Genomic DNA, 22,576 nt, shown 5'->3' with positions numbered 1-22,576 from the left:
GATAGCATACCTGTGGACATCAGTTGGTGAATGTACCAAAGAGTCATTGTCTCCAGAAGAAAGTTTCCATGATTCATTTAATTTGTGTTCACTTGTCCCCAGCTCACCCATTACCCAGTCTGGTAATCCTTCTGGGCTTGAAACTTTTGCTCGTGCTGGATTTGGTTCATCAAAATAGATGGACTGATTTTTAAAAATTAGAAAAATTATTCTTTCAAAATGTACTATAATGAAATAATTAGTTAAGATCTCTATCAAGTGTCAAGTTTAGTAGCAACCTTTCAAATAGTCAACTTAAATTCAATTACATAGAAATATTTTTTAAAGTACATTAAATGTACAATGAATTATGAAATATTAAAACACATTAAAGGAACAACATATTTACATTTTAGTTGTGCTCTGCTATATAAGAAATCTGATAAACAAAATTACATAACAGATAAATCTGGTAAGCATTTGTATTAAAAAGGAACGTTAACTTTATGAAAAGATAAATGGAAAGTTCTTTTTAAATCGTGCTCTCTTATTCCTTTCTGTGATCATTAACTACTCTGTATTTTAAGATTAACTACTCCCTCAAAATAAAAAAAACAATCAGTGGACAGAGAAACCACAATCAATGAAAATCAGAAATAAAAATTAGGAATCCCCTGATAAGGTGGAAACAACAGACCTAGGCTTTAGTTCTGGCCACACCACAAACTGGCTGAAAAATCCAAGGCAGGTCTCTAGGCCTTCTCATTATTATTATTTGTAAAACAAAGCCCTTTCCTGTGATTCTATAAAATTGAGTGTGAATGGGAAAACATAATACAATATACTCATATCTTAACATCTAAATGTGTTTCAGAAAATGTTCCATCTTTAGTCATTAAAAAGAATGACATTGGCCCTTTTATTCCTCTGCAAGGGAGCCAGGCTTCACGACACATTTCTGAAGAAAATTCTGCATTAATTGGATACTCCTGCAACAATTCTCCCAAATTCTACACAAAAATCTTCAAGGGATTGTTCTCCAGCAAGGGGTGACACATGACCCTCTATCCCAGATCAGACATGCAAAGCAATTCCTTTTTAAACGACAAAGTCACTCCAATGTTTAATCAAGTATCAAGTCAAGTAACTACTATCCCAAAGACTACCAATTTTAAGCAAAATGTATGGCTCTTCTTTAACATACAGTTGGTAACAGTAATAAAACTTGTGGCATTCTGACATGGGTAATATAAGTTATAGTCTAGTTGTGCAGCATGTCTCTTGAATGAATTTTGGTTTAAGTTAACGGCTGAAATACAGAAAAACCTTAAAATACATAAGAAGATTTTTTGCAGTTCATTTTTTAAAAAATACACAGACGTTCTGACAGCAAGTAGCAATACCTAGGATTCCAGTCAGATTTCTCAAGTACTCAAACACCACATAAACCAAGACATATTTCATGGTGACAAGGACCAAGGCAGTGACAATTCATCAACCAAGCATAATTATAACTGCTTTTGTAACAAACCTGATTTTGAAAATGGAATTAAATGAAGTATGGGCAATCACTCCTGAACTTTCACTTACTGTTGTCATTTTATTACAGTAGAAAGGAACGTTAGAAGACACTCAATCCAACCTCTCACAAATTTTTAAATATGAAAGAGTTTAATAACTTTTATGAATGTATTGACATATATAAAATATTATTATTATAAACAGTGAATATTAGTGGACATTTAAGATTCAATCTTTAAAAATTCACTTTAAGTTGTTTAGAAATATCGTAGAATACTGTGTGATGACTAAATCACACAGGCCAATATCTTATTCTGATTTCCATTCAAGGTAGAAAAATTTGAATCAGAGAGAAAAAAACACATTAAACAAATATATTGTCTAGAACTTGTAGCTTACTAATATGACAATTCCCAAAAGGGAAGATGAATTGACACTTTTAAAGAAACTGAACTAACCCATCCTTTGGTCAATGACACCTACCATGTAGGACGGTAGAGTTCTTAGTGTCCCTGGTTCAGGTCGGTGTATAAAGGGGCCTTCAATCACTCCTCGCTTAAGCATGTGCAGTAACAGTTTTGCATACAGGTTCCGATTCTTCCTGCCCATTAGTCCTGTACCTGTTCCTGAAGGCTCACACAGTTTTTTAATCCAAAGTGCACACCTCTGCCGTTCTAGAAACATATAAGAACTGTTAGAGACTTGATTTCTCAGCAAGTAAACACTAAAGACCTATGAAAATCTGCTTTTGTCTAAAGTAGGGGTCTAGACAAAAAGGGTCACACAGTAAACATGTTAGGCTCTGCAGGCCATATGATCTCTGGCACAACGACTCAACTCTGCCACTGTAACACGAAGTCACCACACACCAAATGTAAACAAACGGGCATGGCTGTTTTCTCATAAAACTTTACCAAAAAGACGCAAGCTGGATTTGGCCCAGAGGGTACAGCTTGCCAACTTCTATCTAGAGTTTATCAGTTAATTAGTGATCAGGCAAGACAAATGCAAAGAAGTATTTTCTTAAAAATAAAATATCTGGATAAATGTCAAATTTCTGAGATAAAACTTGCTATAAAAACATCTCTAAAATAATATCGGTCGTGTTGAAAACATCTTTCTGTAATTCTCATTATTCAAACTAAGAGGGATAAAATGCAGTCTTATTTAAGCAGTTTAAACTTAATCTAAAATTAAATCTCAAATGTTTTATTTATTAAAGCTGATAATTTTCAGGGATTTGTAGTTGATTTATTTAGGGTTTTCTTTTAATCTCTCTAAAAATAATTAAGGAAAATTTTATATGTAATTTCATAAAATAATTATCCCTTTAAAAACAACCTAAAAAATATAGCACAGCTTAATCCACATATAATAACTTATTGACTATCTTATCTTGCTATGACACAGAATTGTTTTTGGCCTCATGAAAACTATTTTGGCACTAATCTTTTATCAGTCTAACTCGATTTGAGGATTATATATCTAACACAAATCATAAGCCTGCTTTAATCTCTTAGTTCTTAATGGTCATATTCATTTATTGTTTTACCTACAAAAATCACTGGGGCCAATTTATCACTTTGCTCATCCCAGATTTATCACTATAGGTATGTGAACTAGCCCCGAAAAAAATGTTTGTATTTTTAGCTTTGAAATGATATAATCAGAAAGCAAACATCATGAAACATTGGGTATACTCTGAGCAAAAAGAAAGTACAAACATGAAACTGATAAACCTAAGTAAACAGTTTTCAAACTACGTATTTTCTATATGCTGGACAGCAAACTGAAATCTACATAATTTTGGAATGGCCAGAATTCAGTACAACTTGGGTAATAAAAAGAATTCATTGCTCTACTTAAAATGATGTGAGAAAAAAACTATTCTCAAAAGTAGTATCTAGCTATAAGAAGATGTATAGAAAGTTGTTATGAATGTTCAGGTTCTTGATTGGGGAGTGAGTTCCCAAGCATTCACTAAGAATTAATTAAATAAAAGGGGGTCAGCGATGTACAATGACAATGCATCATGAAACAAAGATTATAATTAATCAAATTCTATGTGCCTAAACTCCATTTTAAAAAAAGATGAAATATGAGGATACTTTGATTCGAAATTCATTTATAATGTGAGATTTTAATAAATATTTTTCTAATCAGCAGATCTAAAACAAAAGAAAAAAAGGAAGTGAATATCCAAACATGACTGACACAATATAGAAATGTCATTAAATACTAATTCAAAAAATCGTGAACGAGCTGCAGAATATGAAATAATCATTTTGAAGAATAGCAGAGGAAGAAACATTACAGTCTGATGAGGCAAGAGGACAGAGGAAGAGGCGTGGTGGGAAGACCATGCCAAGCCACTCTGGACTGGGAAAGGGAGCAGGCCTGGAACATACACTACACTCCCTTCTCCCAACGCAGCTCCCTGGAATAAATATCTAATATTGAGTTGGTTCCTCATTTTGAATAGAGAGTTCACTCAGACACCTCAGGGAAATAGGAAACTTGGACAGGGTAAAAGTCAGTGTCTTGGCCCCACTCCAAACGTTTCACTCAAAAGCTACCAAATCAGATTTACCTATACAGCCAGTCTTATGCCTAGTATGACTTAGAGAATCTTCAATGGCACCTCAAACTCGTTCCAATTGCTCCCTATGCCTTAAATTATTTGAAAATTCTTTGACTTGAGACAAACACTCTTTTTCCATAATCAGAGATAACGGGCCAGGAATTGGAGACAAGACAGCAACAAAAATTCATCCGCACTTGATTTTATTCAGCCAACCGGTAAGCATACAAGACCAATAACTTCTTTTCCACTTTGATAAACAAACGGATCAGAGCAGGTGGACAGTAGGCTCCTGAAAGAGGAAATATTTCCATGGTAGTGGGGAAAAGATGCAGGCAGAAAGAATTGTAGCTAACTTTAGAGAGCCATGTGCTTTAAGCTCACGACTTATGAGAAGTGGTATCACAATAAGATCCTTCCACGGTTTAGTAGGACATTATCACTAAATTTCTATTTACCCTCGAAAAGCTCAAAGTGAACATTCCTACATCAGGTTAAGATGAAAAATTGGTATTAAAAGAATTCAGCGTTATTTCCATTTTGATAATTCATTGGTATGATGAAATGATATAAAGAAAAAAATTAATCTTAAGAATCTATTTTCAAACATAATCTTACCTGACCTATGGGGTAATTTTAAAACAAAGGGCTTCATATCTACCACAAAGTGATCAAATTCCGCATCCAGTTTCTCCCATTTTTCTTCTTCACTTCCCATTTCCATAATGCAGTCTGTAAAAGATTTAAAATTAAAATATTAAGGATCTGTATGCTGAAAACTAAAAAACTCTAATGAGAGAAATCATAGAAAGCTCATTAGCATTAACTATCAATTGTCCCCAAATTGATCTATAGATTTCATGGAATTCCAGTCAAAACCCCAGCAGTACTCTTCATATATATATTTATATACAAAGTTTTTGTATATTTTATATATACAAAATATATATTTATGTTTATAAATATATACATTTATATAAAAAAATAGAAAATTTATATTTTAGAAAGTTAAAGGAACTAGAATAGCAAAAACAATTCTGAAAAAGAAGAACAAAGTTAGAAGACTCATTACCCAATTTTAAGATTACCAAAACTCTCTAGTAGTCAAGATAATGCAGTATTGGTGAAAGGATAAAACACGTAGACCAATGGAACAGACTAGAGAGTCCAGAAATTGGCCAAAACAAATATGGACAACTGATTGCCGACAAAGGTACAATTCATGGAAAATGACAGTTTTTATAGCAAAGTATGCTGTAACAACTGGATATCCACATGCAAAAAAAAAATTAAACCTCCACCTAAACTTCATACTGTATACAAAAATTAACTCAAAATAAATCACAGAACTAAGTGTAAAATGTAAAATTATAAAACTCTTAGAAGAAAACATAGAAAACAATCTTGACGACCTTGGAAAAGACAAAGATTTATTAGATACAACACAAACAGCACTACCCATATAAGAAAAAATTGATACGTTACACTTTACCAAAATAAGAAACTTTTGCTTAGCAAAGGACTCTGTTAAGGGACTGGGGGGAAAAAAGCTACAGTCTCTAAGAAAATATATGTGCATCATGTATTTCACAAAGGACTTATATCAAAAACATACAGAGAACTCTCAAAACTGTAAGAAAACGACCCAATAAAAATAATCAGCCAAAAAATTAATGCCTTTACCAAAGATTTACAGGTGACAGATAAGCACATGAGAAGATGCTCAACATTATTAGTCATTGGGGAAATGCAAATTAAAACCTCAAGGAGATATCACTACACACCTAGTAGGACATCTAAAACAGAAAACGCAAACAATATCAAGTGCAGGTGAGAACACAGAACAGGAACTCCCAGGCACTGCTGGCAGGAATGTAAAATGGTGCAACCACTCTGGAAAACAGGTTAGCAGTTTCTTACACAGTTAAACATACACTTACCACGTAACCCAGAAATCCCACTCTTAGGTATTCATCCAAGTGAAACAAAATCTACATTTACACAAAGATCTGAATGTAATATTTATAGCAGCTTTTTTCTTCTGTAATTACTAAACACTGGAAACAACCCAAATGTCCCTCACCAGAGAATGGAGAAACAAACTGTGGTATAAACACACAATGAAACAGTACTCAGCAACAGAAAAGACACACATAACAACATGAACAAACTTCAAACTTATTATGCTTGGTAAAAGAAGCCATTCTCGAAAGGCTACATACTGTATGAATCCATCTGTATGACATTCTAGAAAAGACAGAAAAATATGAGCATAGGAAACAGATCACTGGTTCACAGAGGTTAGCAGTGGGGGTAGATGTGAATACAAAGAGGTGCATAAGGACATTATTTGGGGTGTTGGAACTGTTCTGCATATTGTCTGTGGAGGAGGTTCTAAGACCCTATTCTATGCATGTGGAAACACTCCCAGAACTGTAGCAAGATAATGATTTTAACTCCATGCAAAGTTAAACTTTTTAATTTCCCACAAAAAACTTAAAATGTTGGTCCTTGTATTTCTCCCTAATTAACAAGAAAAACACAGTAGAAAGGGGGTGAATCCCAAACATCAGAAACATAGGTTTTGACAAAATTCCTTCAGTTACAAATATACTCACACTCAACAGTTCCTTTAAGTTATGAAATACGTGTCTTGGTAGCGACGTGGAAAACCTCCACATTAGTGTAAGGCCCTCAATTTGTCATTTAATCAATATACAAATAACATATTTGGAAAAAAGCTCTGTTCTGCTTCATAGGCCACCTTGCTCCCCAGACTGCCCTCCCTCTGCTAAACAAGCTTTTAATATCTACCACCGTATCCTCCGTCTTATTGTCAACTGCCTTTGCACAGAAGGTTCTCTGTGCTGTCTGTAAACCCTAACCTTCCCTGGCTGACCCGACTGCCCTCACAGTCCAGAAGTGAACCAAGGTTTCTAGTCCTCTCTCAGGTACCGCATGTGCTCTCTGGAGTCTTTCGGTCTCTCCCCAGAACCTTGCCCAGGAAGGAAAATAGTTGCTGAGATCCACATGGCTTCCCAACCACTGCTCTTCAACCTCAAAAGCTCCTCTTCTGAGGCTCCCACTGTCTGACAATAAATACCTCTCACTCTCTGTGCTCGTCACCGCCACCTCCCAAAACCCTTCTGTCTGATCACAGCCTCTTATCCTCTTACACTCTCTCCTTCTTATTCCACTCAACCTTCTCTTTACACTCGGCAACACTGCGATCCCTTGACACCCTCCATCATTCCCCAGGTAAGCGTTTGCTGGAGAAAAATGGCAGTGCCTTGTAGTCAGATGGCTTCCAAACCTGCCTGAATCCTCAGGAATCTTACTATTTCCTACTCCGCAAAGCAGCCTTTAACCTTTTACCGGACATCTGAAAGCCTCTGAAAGCGCTCCTGCCTCCCTTCACTCTCAATTTTAACACTCTCCTCTCCTGCTTCATGGCAAAACCCATGGTCAGATAGTGACGTTCCAAAATGCTATTCCCTCCGCCTCTCAACTTAGCTCTTAGAGAACACACCCTTACCTCCATTGTTTCAGTATGAACTCTCCTCCTAATGCCAGTATCTCCATCGTCTATCAACTACGTCCTCACTATGTCCAACTTTCCATCCCACTGACTCCTTCCCTTCCACTGTTCCCATTTTCTAAACCCTCATAAACCAATGTGTCAACAAATACTCAGAAATGTCTCCAGCCTGTATCTCTATTCTAGCTGCCACTGTCTCAGGGAAAGCCCCTCCAACCACTTCCATACACTACTGTAACAGCCTACTTGAGTCCTCACTGGTTCTGGAGTAAGTTTCCTGAGTACAAAGCTAAGCATATACTTAAAAACCTCTCCTGCCTGCCTGCTGCAACAGGATGCTGTCTAAACCCAAAGCGAGGCCCACAAGTGCCTTTGCCTTTTGCGCCCGTCTCTCAGCCCTCCCTAGGCACACACTCCGCCTAACTACAGCAACCCAACAATGACCACTTCACCACCAATGACTCCTCGTCGTTCTTCAAACACTCCAGGTCCTCATGATTCCACATCCTTTTCACAGGCTATTCCCTCTGTCTGGAGTCAGGCCACTCAAATGTCCCTTCTGAGTAAAGCTCGCCCCGCTTCTCCTAGACTCATTGTTGCTCCATTTTCTGTGTACACTGAAGCTTTCAGTGTACAGTTTCAGTGTACACTCACATCTGTGTAGCACCATTTTTCACACTATTTTTTTACACATCTGTGATTATTCACATGTCTTCTACCATCTACGAGTGCTCCTAGAAGGCGGGAACCATGACTTACACACCTTATTAGGTAGCCAACACATGCATGGTATATATGAGAAGCTCAAGAGCTGGTATGTAAATAAATGCTAATGATGGGATTAATGTCCCACTTTTACACGACTAGTCATTTGTTTGCTTGTTTGTTTGTTGTTTAAAATCCTGTTCTGAACACCAAATAGGTCTTCTAGAAAAGAAATATTATATCCCCTTTAATCTATGTACCTAGACTGATGACCCTACCTTCTGCGTTACAGAAGAAACACATCAGCAAATTCAAGACCTGGTTAAGATAAATTTTACTTAAATGCTTTTTCTGATTGGTTAGTTGGTTTGGGTGTGCTTGTTTGATTTTGTTTGGCATTCCTCCAATAACTAATTGCATTCCTCCATAACTTCATCAGTGTGTATTTGATAGCAGAAGGCTATGATACCACTCTGCATGCTAGATCATAAAGCTGAAAAGCAACTATTCAAATGGGTGAGCAAACAAATGGCAACTCATAAACACAGAATTTTAAGCACAGCTCTGACACAGAAGTGTACTCCCAGGCTTAAACAGTACGCTGCCCAGGTACTCAAACATTTACCTGAGAGCACCCATAGCTAGGGCTAAAGCAAAAAAGATTCCGACTAATCACTAATAATGACTCAATAAATCCTTTGACACAGATAGGAGATGGTAGTGTTTAATGCTAAAGGAAGCCAAAATTCAGTTAAAAGACTCACCCAAAGTCATGACATTAAGCACAAAGCTCAGATTAATTTCTGAAATCCCTAGCTCTCAGATACAGTATATCTAATCACTTGTCCATTTGCCTATAAATCAGCAATATCTCCAACTAATAACAAGTATTTTGAAAAGTAGAAAGGCAATCAGAATTGCTATAGGAACATGCAATACTAGAGTATACATTTTTTAAAAAACACAATAGTCAATGTGATATTTGGTAAAAGCTAAAAATCTGCTTCTCCTTATCCCTTGTTTATTCTTCAACAAAATAATGAAATGCAAAAAGCCAAAAAACAATTATGAATAAATTACCATTTCAAACTTTCAAGGAATTCTTGCTACACAAATTACATCTTATAAATAAATTATATCTACTTAGTTCCAGCTAATCAAAGTTTTATTACTATTTATTAGAATTGCAGATTTAAATTATTAAATTGAAAAATAAGTAAAGGTATATATTTGACTTAGGCTAAAAGTACTTAGAGTGTGCCTACTAGTCACATAAATTACTTCAACAGCAAAAACAAAAAAGTACATGGGGTGACGCTTGCTTATAGTTATAATCTACATTTGGATCACGTCTTATATTTAACCCACTGGCACTGTCTTTTTTTTAAACGTGTTTCTATGCGGACGTCTACAAAATGGGCTAAGACCTACTTACGGTGCTCAGCTGCCATAGGAATCAACAAAGCCTAAGCAAGTCACAAATACTGAAAACCCTTGGGAACAGGCAGCCGCACTGCTGAACAAAGAAAACACCTCCCAGGGCGGAAGGGTGGCTCAGTTGGTTAGACCTGGGCTCTCAACCACAAGGCTGCCAGTGCGACTCCCACAAGAGATGGTGGGCTGTGCCTCCTGCAACTAAGACAACAACTTGAAGCTGAACTGCGCCCTCCACCACTAAGATTGAAAGGACAACTTGACTTGGAAAAAGTCCTGGAAGTACACACTGTTCCCCAATAAAGGTACAAATAAAGATACAAAAAAAAATACACCTCACATAGATAATGCCCCTTGCCAAACAGTAAACATGTACCTGAAAGCCGTGGGAAACCAATGTTGTGGAATCAAACTATATTGTAAATACACGGTGGTGCATTAAAGAAAACTTGGAACAAGTAGTTCAGCCCCTCGAAAGGTTTTCCAGGTGCACGTTTACCTGGCTTACAGACGTGCACGTGCGGACAGTTCCCAGCGCACTGGCCCCGCCTTCCCTGATTGCGCCAGGAGCACGCTGTGTGCTTTACAAACGGATCCCTCATCGCTGTAGGAGACAGACCGTTTTGTGCCCATTTCACAGAGGAGGAAACTGAGGCTGGGGGGGGTTAAGTAACTGACCTATGGCCCCACGGAAAGTGACAGCTGGGCCACAACGCTGCACAGATGACCGTCCGCCCCACTCCGCAGCACCACTAGGGAGAGGCACGTGTCATGCCACTTGCTTTCTCTGCTTTATTTTTCCTCATCTTTCAATAGTAAGGACAAGTAATAAACGAAGCCGCACGATGACCAGAGGAGTTGCTCTTCGTACGAAGCTGCTCTCTTGAACGTGTTGAACAACGCACTCGGCAACAGCCGTGGCCCCCAGCACTCGGCGATGCCAGGCCGGGGGCTCCCCCGCGGGCTGCCGCGAGCTCTGTTCCCACAAAGGAACCAGCACGCCGGGGCTGCCCTCAGTCCCGCGGCGCCGGTCCTGTTTCGGGAGGAAACTGACGCCTCCGGCGTGCGGCGTCCAGAAGTCACTTCCCGGCCCGAGAGGGGACACGTCGCCCCCGGCCCGGGGCGGCGGCCTGCGAGGCCCGCGAGGCCGGGGCCGACCCCACAGTGTCCCGCACACGGATTTCCCGGCCCCGGCGGGAAACGCCCAGGTCCGCCGCCTGGACCCCCCCCCAAGGGGCCCGTTCCCCACCCTCGCCTCGGAGCCTGCCCACTCCGTGCCCGAGCCGGATGTCACTCTGCAAGTGGAACCCACAGCGGGCGGCGCCGAGACCCCCACGCTCGGCGCGCGCCCCTCAGGCCTGGAGAACTGGCCCGGGGCCTGCGGGGCTACGCCCCTCCCGGAAGGAGCCGGCACGGGCGGGGCGACCCCCACCCCACGCAAAATTCCACCCGCGAACCCGGGGATAGGGGCGGAGACGTAAATTCCGAAAAACAAGAACCTTGCGCCGCCGCCGCCAAACGGTTTCAAATCCTTGCCTGCCGCCGCCGCCGCCGCCGCCCAGGAGTCTGGGGGCGGGGATTTCCGCGCTCGCATTCCCCGCCCCCTTCCCCACCCCTCAGGCCGCGTCCCGCGCGCCGAGCCGTTGCCATGACAACGGTTTGGCGCTACCGCTGTGGCAGCCCTCAAGTCAGAGGCGGGGACTTCCGTGAGCGCGTTTCCCCGCCGGCGCGTGCGCGACACCGTTGCCATGGCGACGTTAGGGTCCGCGCCGCGGGCTCCAGGCTCGCCTTCCAGCCTGGCTTCTCCGAGGCCTGTGTCAGGCCAACCGAGGATTGCAGGAAAATCAGACCTATAATATATATCAAGATTGCTGCTCTCGAGCATTCCGCGTGGAGAGGAGCTTGTGAACACTTTAGGGGCTGTGGAGGAAGAACAGGCAAAGAGCAAAGACTATGGGATGTCTGGAGGATGTTCACCGAAGGGTGTGGCCATCATTTAGACAGATTTCAGAGTTGAATGAGTCTAAAACCATGAGAATTTAACTGCCTGGTGTCTTTCTCACAACCGAGGGGCGAATGAGGGGTTCAGTAGAGAAGATGAGCATTACTTTTATTTTTACATCAGAACTGAGGTCTGAAAAAACTGACCCCAAATTTTGAACATGCTGCAATTTAAATAAAAAGTCTTCGTGTTTACCAGTTTTGTGTAGAATAGCAAGATCTTGTGGAAAATGTAATTTTGCTGCGCCCAGGAAGTCTCAACCATCTCAGGAAGAGTCTCCACATCTGCATTGCTATATTGCAGTCTTCTTTGGTCTTCTGTCACACTTCTGGAAGAAATCAGGACTATGTTTTTTAAATACACAGGCAGAAACATTTAAATTGTAAAAACACTTAAATGAAATTCAGTTTACTACTGTTTTTCATCTAATTTCACAGCAGGATTCCTTCTGCTGTGAGAACAGAAGTCTTTGCAATACACTAAGTGTGATGCCAAATCTAACATAAGCACAGCTTGAAGCATCTTTTCACTTTTCCATAAAGAAAATAGAGGATTCATTCACTTGTAACTAGCTACTTTCAAGCTTCCAGAGGGAAGTCATAGTCTTTCCAAGGTACTATTTCAAACCCATCCCACTGGAGGTAGAAACCAACAGTTCTTCATTGTTTCAGTGACAAATCGTGAGGGCTAAGGGAAAGAAAAGGTATGAAATGCTTCTATGAATGCTTTTAAGAAAGCAGATTTGAACGTGTTTATAGTTAAAGAATGGTACAGATCATTTGCACTGAGAATCAGGGAAAACCCACACATGCAATTGCAGGAATTTGACCACTCAGTGAAAAGGTTCAAAATGTATATAACCACAATGCTGGAAGAACATGAAATGTTTGACAAATGATGTCTAAATTAACATGAGCAGAAAAGTGGAAGATGAAAAATAGGGATCAAGAGAAAAGAATGCAACAAAGTCAAGTTCATCTGAGAGGAAATAATTGCAGCAGAGAAAGTACAACAAAGTTAAAAAGTTAAAAAAAAAAGTAAATTTCTTAAAATATTTTCTCTAATCAGGTGAAAGTGAAAACATGAGAAAAATCTCCCTTTCCACTTTCAAGAACTAGCAGATTGTCACTTTTTCATTAAATATATATATATACATATATATATACATATATACATATATATATATATGATATATATATATATATATGTCTAAAGTCCATCCATGGAGCTAGGTTAAGAACTCCTGCTCTGTGGATTTTCTGTCCATATAAACATTGAGAACAGAAGCCATATAAGCAGCATTTGTATACATAATTTCAGACATCATTGCCCTCAACATCGGGCTTCAGCACCATCAGGAGCAGGCATTACCGTGTTTCCCCGAAAATAAGACCGGGTCTTATATTAAGTTTTGCTTCAAAAGACACATTAGGGCTTATGTTCCTTCAGGGGATGTCCTCCTGAAAAATCATGCTAGGGCTTATTTTCCAGTTAGGTCTTATTTTCGGGGAAACATGATAGTAAAAAGTAACAGCAGCTGGAATGCCTTCATCAAGCATCAGAGGCAAGAAATGAAAATAATAATAACATCCTCACAGCTACAAACACTTGGGGAAAAATAAATGATGCACAACATATAATAGTTTAGTAAGATACAGAGCACACATGAGACCCACTCTGGGGACCTCCAGATATGCTTGGGAAGAAATTGCTGGAATCAGAGTCCAATCAGGCACCTCAAGGGTAAAGCCAGATACATAGTTTTTCGTATCTGTTGTAGTATAGCCCCTAGCCTGTGTGGCCTGAAAAATAGTTTCACATAAAAGTTTTATGGCCAAACATTTATGATAACTAAATAATGTGACTTCTATGTCCAGTTATTTTATAAAGGATAATAATTTGTCAGATCAATATATGTTTATTGAACACCTAGTATGTGTAGATATCTAAGGGAATGTTTCCTCTATTAGGAATGCTCTGACATCCTGCTCTTCACCTCAGCTTAAATGTCACTTCCTCACAGAGGCCTTCACTAATTGGCAAACCACCCCTTATTCTCTTTCAAAGCCCTCTGTTCTTTTTCTTCATTATATTTATCAAAATGTATACTCAAAAGTTAACTAATGTCAATCTCTTTTTTTAATATCTGTGGTTTCATAGGACAGGGACCATATTTGTTAGGTTCACCATTGCAGACCCAGCACCTTGCAGAGTAGCTAGCACATAGAGACAATCCATAAATGTTTATTGAATTAAAGAATGAATGCAGATAGTTCTATTGTGCTTTTCTCAGCACCTGGGTGGAATATGGCCACCCCATAGCTCCCTAGTTTGCAAAGCTTCCATTCAAGAGGTCGAAGATTAACTTTTCTGTATCCAAATTTCTTTCTAGGAAAGTGAATCTGATTGGTCTAATTTGATTATAAAGTCAGTTATGAAAATACATATTGGTAATGTATACTGAATGTTTATCTTTTAATTTTAAAAGGTATTGAAATTGAAACCTTATTTCCTTTGAAATTATTTCCTATCAGTTACGAATGACTTAAGTGAAAGTAGAAGGTGTTTTTCAAAAACAAATAACATTTTGCCTCAATTTTTAAAAATCAAATGGTAACATAATTGATAATGATAATATAAACATGACTCTAAAAAGTAAATTGTTTTTCTTTCCTGTATGGGAAATTAATTATGCTATACTTCTCATGTTGAAAGGAATCTGTTTATTTTCCAGATATAAACTTAAAATTAAGAATTAGTCGAGATAATAGTGAACAATGTGAATTCAATTATTCCCTGTATAAAACATGGAAAAATGTGACCTTTCACTAATTATAAAAATAAAGATTATTCATACATAATTTGAACTAGGCCTGTACTTTGTTATAAGTATTAAATCAGATGATCTCTATAATTTAAACTCCTGCTCTGTAAAAGCACAGTAACTACAGCCGGAGAACTTGAGGTTACCTCCATTTTGTTTAAGCCACTGTTATTTGAGTTTTCTGTTTTATAAAGTCATATGTAAATCTGATACAGTAACTTACTTCTCTTAACTTTAAATTATATACATATGAAACTTACATATTTTCTAAAGGCATTCTTTGGACACCTTAATTGCCATGAAGATCCATACCATGTATAAAATGTATGTCTATACTAATAAATACACAAAGTGAGTTACAAAACAGTTTATAAATCACTATACCATTTTACATACTTGCCATACACACACAGAAAGGAAAAAACTTGTAAGACTATGAATCAAATATGGACAATGATTGTTTAGGTGAAAGAATTAAAAATGGGTTAAGTCCTGTCAATTTTACTTCTTAAATATCCTCAAATCTCTCCAAAAATAGCACTATTTTGGAAAACACTGACTTACAAAATTATGAAATTCTCTATACTTTTCACCTCTAAAACATTTGTAGAGTTAAGGTTTGAACAATGTGATTTTGCTAGTAATTTGAATGGTTGTGAATAACACACAAAACTGTAAGTACACGACGCAAGAACAAATATTGGTGACTTTGGATCACTGTGGTAGGTTATCAGGCAATTATTTTCACTCATTATCGAAAATAATCAAGAGTTAACTATAAAGAGAAATGAAATTTTTCTTCCTGGACAGATTTTTGAATTGTCTTTTCTTCCAGATTATGAAAGTTTTAATACTATTATAGAGAAATTGGAAAACACTGAAAGTTTTAAAGAAGAAAATAAAAATTACGTGTAATCCTACCATTAAGGAATAAATACTATTAACAATTGTATATATTTTCTGAAATCATATATATGTATATATAGTAAAAATAATATGTAAAATATATATATTTACTCATAAGATGATATATAAATATATATTTCCATATAATAAGATTATATATAAATCATTTTAATGTCTACTTATGCTAGTATTTGAATACAACATAATTTACTTAATTATTCTCTTGTAATTGGATATGTAAGTTATTGGTAATTTTTGGCTCTTATAAATAACATTAAAATAACATTAAATAACATTAAAATAAATATATTTTTATATATATCATGCTTGAATTTTCAGCTATCTCCATAAAGATATTTCTAAGGGTAAAATAATAATAATAAGGCTTTTAATCAGTACTGTTCAGTTGCTTTCTAGAAGTGTTTTGCAAATTTGCATTTCCACTCAACAGTCCCTAAGAGTAGCTGTCACACATCAACAATTTTTCTATTCTGTGCTGATTGTATGTATAAAAATAGTATCTTTTTTTAATTTGCATTTTCCACTGTTAGAAAAGTTGAAATATCTAAATATTTCTATTAGTCCTATCCTTTTATTCTTCTGCAAACTATCTCTTTAGCCTTCGATCTATTTTTCTGGAATTTGACTATATGTATATATCTTGCATATTTTTATTTATTGTTTTAAAAGTAGCAATGGCTCTGTACATGGTACTTATGCATAAGCTGATGTTCTAAATAATCAAATTTCAGTGATTCACCATTTTGCATTAAGATACTCTGTACCATTAGAATGAAATACATGAATGACTCTTCGCAATCTAAATGGAAAGCAATTTATAAATACCAAGAATGATTATTATTGTGTAAACACATTACAGATAAATATCAGAATAATCCTGCAACCAGTAAATCCCTTAAATTGGATAGGAAATGATTCTGAACTTCCTAGTTACAGGTCACAAAGTACGAACTCTACAACAAATAGATGTAGTATAAAGAAAGTAGAAACTGAGAATTAGGAGGCATATTTTCTTTTCTTTACTATCGAAAAAAATAAAGAGAGTTACTGCCCTTAGCACAAGGTCTGGATTCCTCCCCTATGTCAGAACTAAGGTGCATTCCGCCCCTACTCGGTGGCTTACTCTATCCTGCCTTCTTGGATAATCCATGCTCAAGGCTATTAACAGAGATAAACTGGCTCCTCTCCCTCTGCTTCAATAATATACATAATCGCCCTAGCCGATGTCCATGTAAATTGACAACCATCTACTAGGGCACTTCATAAGCTCAGTTATACAAAAATCTCTCCACCAGCCTGTTTCAGCACCCCTCCCTAGGCTGTAAAATTCCAACATCAGAGTTCAGTTATTTTCAGGAAGCCACTGGGAAAATTCATAGCTTCACAGTCTAAGAATAACAGAAAAGACATAGTTCTGAAGTTTAGACATCTGGTCCTGTCACTGATTAGCTTTGTGACCCAGGTAAACCAAGTTACATAATTTCCCTGAGCTTTGGTTTGTTTACCTTTCTTATGGCATGACTGGGAAGATAGAATTAACGAAGGTAGGAAAGTAATGAAAATTTCCTACGTGTATATGGAAAATTTTACCCGGTTCTTGACACTATGGAAACTTCAATATAATCTTCTTTTCATTTCCAATTGTTTTATGAGTAATAGATGCCACTAGGAGGCAGCATTAGCACACAAAGAACTAGTTATGCCACACACACACACACACACACACACACACACACACACACACACCCCATACATTCACGCACATAAAGAGCTCACACACACAAACAACATGTGCACTCACATAAACACACGAGGGATAAACACACACATATTCACATCAACCACACACACTCACACACATAGACATATACGCATATGCACATATCCCAAGCTATTTTCTTTCCTTTTCTTTCTTTGTTTTATCTTTTTAATATTTTAGTTAGGGATGAAGGTGGGAAATAATCTTCAGGCTAGTCGGTGGGAAATTTTACTGATGAATATTTATTATTGAGTTGGGGGTTCAGAAATGAGAACCCCATATATTAGAAGATTGGTCAATGTCTTACAAATGACAGAAGTCATTTTCTGTACGATGAACTTCTTGCAGAAGTATGTTATAGCATGAGAGACAAATTAAAACATAGACACCTTTGTGTTTAGAAACCTATTCTGCCATAATCCAAGAGAAGAAAGCACATTCAGGAACCTGCTTGTCGTGGAAGAAGGTCTCATTGAACATATGCAGCTTACAGGGCTCACTGGGGTGCTAGTTAAGTAACATAACATAAGCTGGGAAGATGAAATTCAGCCATGCTAAAATATAGAATGATAATCAGCAACCTGTGGTTACAGTTTTCAGTCTTTCTTCAGTGAGCTGCCTGTGAGAAAAGGAAGGCAGTGCTTTCTGGACTATCAGCTCGCAGGGGAGATGGCTGCACGCTGTGGCTAGGGAGGGTTTAGCTGAATTTTGATGGCAGGCAACCTGGTGATCTAAGCATTTAAGAAGAAAACATTTGGAAAAGAGAGTCTACTTATGAGACTAAATGGACCACATAATCATTAAACAGTGGGGTTGCCACTGGGTAGTTTCTACTGATGGGCTCCTCTAATCCAAACTGCCTCTTCAGATTGCAAAAATAGCAGATTTTTCTTTCTGTAAAAGTCATTAAATTAGAGGAATCAGTACTATGGCCTAAGCTCTAACGTCTACTCTGATTAGTTTTTCATAGATCCAAGCCTATCCAGCAGTGAAATATGTCTTCCAACGAACAAAATGGTGCAAAAAGACATTTTCAACAAATTTGCTATATTCCAGAAGCTTCTTTGTGGAATAGGTGGGGTGGAGCAGGGGGATGGCAGAGAGGTACTGTAAGTTTAAAATAGGAGTGTTGGCTTGGGAGCTTTTAGCATTGTGAATACCCAATATTTCCAAACAACAGACATAAAGCTACAGTAATCAAGATGGTGTGGTATTGGCAAAACAACAAATAGACCAATGGAGCAGAATAGAAAACCCAGAAATAGATTCCTGTAAATATAGTCAATTGATCTTTGATAAAGGAGCAAAAGTAATGTAATGAAACAGATCGTCTATTTCAATAAATGGTGGTGGAACAACTAAACATCCACATGCAAAAACAACAACAACAACAAAAAGAATCTAGACACAGACCTTACACTCTTCACAAAATATTAGCTTACAATGGATCACAGACCTAAATGTAAAACACGAAACTATAAAACTCTTAGAAGATAACATAGGAGAAAATCTAGATGATCTTGAATATGGCAAAGCCTTTTTAGATACAACGCCAAAGACAAGATCCATGAAAGAAATCATTGATAAGCTAGACCTCATTCAAATTAAAAACTCCTGCTCTGCAAAAGACAGTATTAAAAAGAATGAGAAGACAAGCCACAGACTGGGAGAAAATATTTGCAAAAGACATACCTGATAAAGCACTGCTATTCAAAATATACAAAGAACTCCTAAAACTTAACAATAAGGAAGTAAGCAACCTGATTTTTAAAATAGGCCAAAGATCTGAACAGACACCTCATCAAAAAAGATACGTAGATGGCAAATAAGCATATGAAAAAATGTTCCATATCATATGTCATCAGGGAGAATGGCCACAATCCAGAACACTGACAACAAATCTGGCAAGGATATGGAGCAAAAAATTTCTCATTCATTGCCGGTGGGAATACAAAATGGTACAGCCACTTGGGAAGAATTTGGTGGTTTCTTACAAAACTAAACCTTCTCTGGGCGAAATGGGTGAAAATGGTCAAAAGGTACAAACTTCCAGTTACAAAATAAATAAGTCCTGGCATGGTGACTATAATTCATAATACTGTACTGTATATTTGAACATTGCTAAAAGAGTAAATCTTAAAAGTTCTCATCACAAGAAAAAATTGTGTAACTATGAGTGGTGATGGATGTTAACTAGACTTATTGTGGTGATCATTTTGCAATAGATGCATATCTCAAATCATTGTGTTGTACACCTGAAACTATTGCAATGCTATATGTCAATAAAATCTCAATAAAAACAAACAAACCTAGTCTTCCTATACAACCTAGCAATTGCACTCCTTGGTATTTATTCAAATGAGATGAAAACTTAAGTTCACACGAAACTCGGCACATGGATGTTGACAGCAGCTTTATTCATAATTGCCAAAGTTTGAAGCAACCAAGGTGTCCTTCAGTAAGTAAAAGGATAAGGAATAAACTGGTATATCCAGACAATGGAATATTATTCTTCACTAAGAAATGAACTATCAAACCATGAGAAAACGTGGAGGAAACTTGAACGTTTATTACCGAGAAAGGAAGCTAATCTGAAAATGTTGCATGCTGTACGGTTTCTATATGACATTCTGGATTTCTCTATGACGTTCTGGATTTCTACATGACATTTCTATATGACTATATGACATTCCGGAAAAGGCAAATCTATGGAGACAATAAAAAGATCAGTAGTTGTGGAGGTAGGGGTATAAGGACAGGCAGAGCACAGAGGATTTTTAAGGCAATGAAAATACTCTATATAACATAATGGATATACCGTGTTTCCCCAAAAATAAGACCGAGTTTTATATAAAGTTTTGCTCCAAAAGACACATTAGGGCTAATGCTCTGGGGATGTCATCCTGAAAAATCATGCTAGGGCTTATTTCCTGGTTAGGTCTGATTTTTCAGGGAAACAAGGTACACATATATCATTATACATTTGTCCAAATCCATAGAATGTAAAACACCAAGAATGAACCATAAGGTAAACTATGGATTTTGGGTGGTTATGATGTGTCCATGTAGGTTTATCTTTGGTAAAAAATATACCACCCTGATAAGTGACATTGACAATGGGGCGGGCTATGTATGTGTGGGGGCAGGGAGTATACTCACACATGAAATCTCTGCACCTTCCTCTCAATTTTGTTGTAAATCTAAAACTGTTCTAAAAAGTCGCCTTACAAAAAAATTTTGTTATAACAAAAAAAATACAAAATCTGTGTGTTCTATTTTGTTTTTGGTGTGCATGATTTATTTTTATGTTGTTTATATCCTTTCAACATTAAGTTGTCCCAAATTCTTGAAAGCAGTCATGACAAGGCAGACAGTACGTTAAAATATTGAAAAGCTTTTATACCAGTTGGTAAATAGCTGTTGCCCAAGTGCTCTGAGTTCCAACCGTGAGAGGCCACCAGGTCTTCCCATGAGAGCCCCTCCCCCACTTTCCCACAGTCTAGCAACAAAAGGGTGATGCCTGGTACATCAGGGAATTCCAGCCCTGACCCCCACTCCCTAACCCCAGCCCAGGATGGCAATCCATTCTGACTGATCCCATGCCCTACTGGCTATATGCCTAAAATAGGTCATAGGTAATAAATAGATAAATTAAAAAAAAAAACATAAAGTATGTTCCTTCATTGGATGTGAGCTGGGTTCTAGGACTTCAGAAATCCTGGGTTGATATATATTAGTTGCTCCGAGTAGCTAATAACAATTGTGAAAGAAGGGGGAGCCTTGTGTGAGCTTTGATAGACAGTTTCTCAGAGGTTGAGCAAAAGTCCTTGAAGCTCAGGACTGAGAGGCTGCCAATAAACACCCATCAGAAGCTAAAGAAAACCTTTATTAGGTACCCTCATTGCTCTACCTGTGACCAGCCCTGTTGATTCCCTCCCAAGGGACCTGAGACAAAGTGATCAATTTTTAAAATTTGCCCATATAAATATATATATGTATATATATATTTAAATTTTGATACCATAAAATTAATTATGAAGGGCTTTGCAACAAAAGAAGGCTAATAGAAAAATACATTGTCTCCTTTTCTGGAGCAAACCCAGCAATTATGTATGGGGCAGAGTGAGATGCTATAAATCTTTACTGCTCTCTTTCCATTCCTAGAGCTCTTAGGTGGGATGAGCAGGAGGATAATTGTAAAATGAATATGTGACAAGTTAAAGAAAATAGTAGTTCTAAAACTTGGTGCTAAGGGCGGAAATCCAGAGTAGATGGCTGTTTTGTTCAGCAAAATCCTGAAATAGGGCCTTAGGTTTAGAAAGAGGAGACATCACACCTTCTTCAAACCCAACCCCCAATACACAGAGAGAGGGTGAGGGGAGAAAGAGATGGGATGTCAGAGTTCGTCCATCATAACAAGTTGGAGGGCAGAGTACCCGGTACAGATACTGATAAGGTGATGCATTTGGTAATGGGAAGATAAAAAAAAAAAGGGTGTTTTCTATTTTACCAGTGAAATAAGAGCGGGGTATCAGCTGAGAGTGAAGAGATGGAAGGTGGCTTGAGGAGGGTTGAGCAAAGAAACAGCTATCTTGCCGAGTAGGAGAGTGAACACACAAGAGAAGTACGGTACGATTTCCAGGCAGAGCTGAGGGCTTATATAAGGTTTGTGTCCATGAATTGAAAGTGGGACCTATTATCATGATTGTGAGTTTTTCTCCTTTTTCCAGCAATATTCAGCTGCTATGAACAGGCATAGGGAAGGCCACCAGAGTCTGGGGTGGGTTTTGTGAGCATGTACTACAAAGAAAAGGGGAAGGGAATTGAATATAAACAAAGGACCAATGTCATGACATATCAAGGAATTTTAGTGGGTAAGGAAAGATATTTTTAGGCATTTTGTAAACAAAACATCAAGGATTCCTATTCAGTTCTATTGACCTGGAAGTTCATGCTTATTCCTTCGTGGCCATGATTCTCAACTTGAGAATACAAAGAATTATCTGGGGACTTTGTCATAAATGCAGATTTTTGGGCCATCCTTTGAAATTAGCATTTTTTTTTCTTTGTAGTAAGTACCAGGTGTTACTCATTTGGGGGTCTGTGGACTATAATATGAAAAACACTGCATTGCAGTCATTTGAGGTGAAAGCATTTGAGAGTAGAATTAAGGAGAGGAGAACTGTTACCCAGATAATTGCTTCCACTTTCCACTTCACAACCATGAAACGTTCAAATACCCCAGTATTTGAAACATCATATAATGTAACAAAGAGTAAGCCGCAATGAGGGGTAACACTGCAATG

At 37.8% G+C, this 22,576-nt stretch overlaps 1 protein-coding gene across 5 annotated transcripts in view; it reads right to left on the bottom strand.

Annotated features, from left to right (window-relative positions):
• CEP112 (centrosomal protein 112) overlaps nt 1–11,436 on the bottom strand; it is a 343,959-nt gene extending 332,523 nt beyond the window's left edge. For 2 of the 5 annotated variants that reach the window (XM_081028160.1, XM_081028161.1), the window contains exons 1-4: nt 11,258–11,436; nt 4,700–4,813; nt 1,984–2,174; nt 11–183 (exon numbers count right to left, since the gene is read on the bottom strand). In XM_081028160.1, the coding sequence (XP_080884286.1) occupies nt 11–183; nt 1,984–2,174; nt 4,700–4,805 (470 nt within the window). In that variant the 5' untranslated portion in view covers nt 4,806–4,813; nt 11,258–11,436. Of the gene's footprint in view, nt 1–10; nt 184–1,983; nt 2,175–4,699; nt 4,814–10,436; nt 10,556–11,257 lie in introns of those variants that run through there. The other 3 variants (XM_081028163.1, XM_081028162.1, XM_081028164.1) reach the window with 3 other exon arrangements.
• Nucleotides 11,437–22,576: the final 11,140 nt, after the last annotated feature.

The sequence above is a fragment of the Rhinolophus hipposideros genome (genome assembly GCF_964194185.1).
Source record: "Rhinolophus hipposideros genome assembly, chromosome: 20".
Classification (NCBI taxonomy): domain Eukaryota; kingdom Metazoa; phylum Chordata; class Mammalia; order Chiroptera; family Rhinolophidae; genus Rhinolophus; species Rhinolophus hipposideros.
Note: the sequence above shows the minus strand (reverse complement) of the source record. Positions and strands in the feature narration are given on the sequence as shown.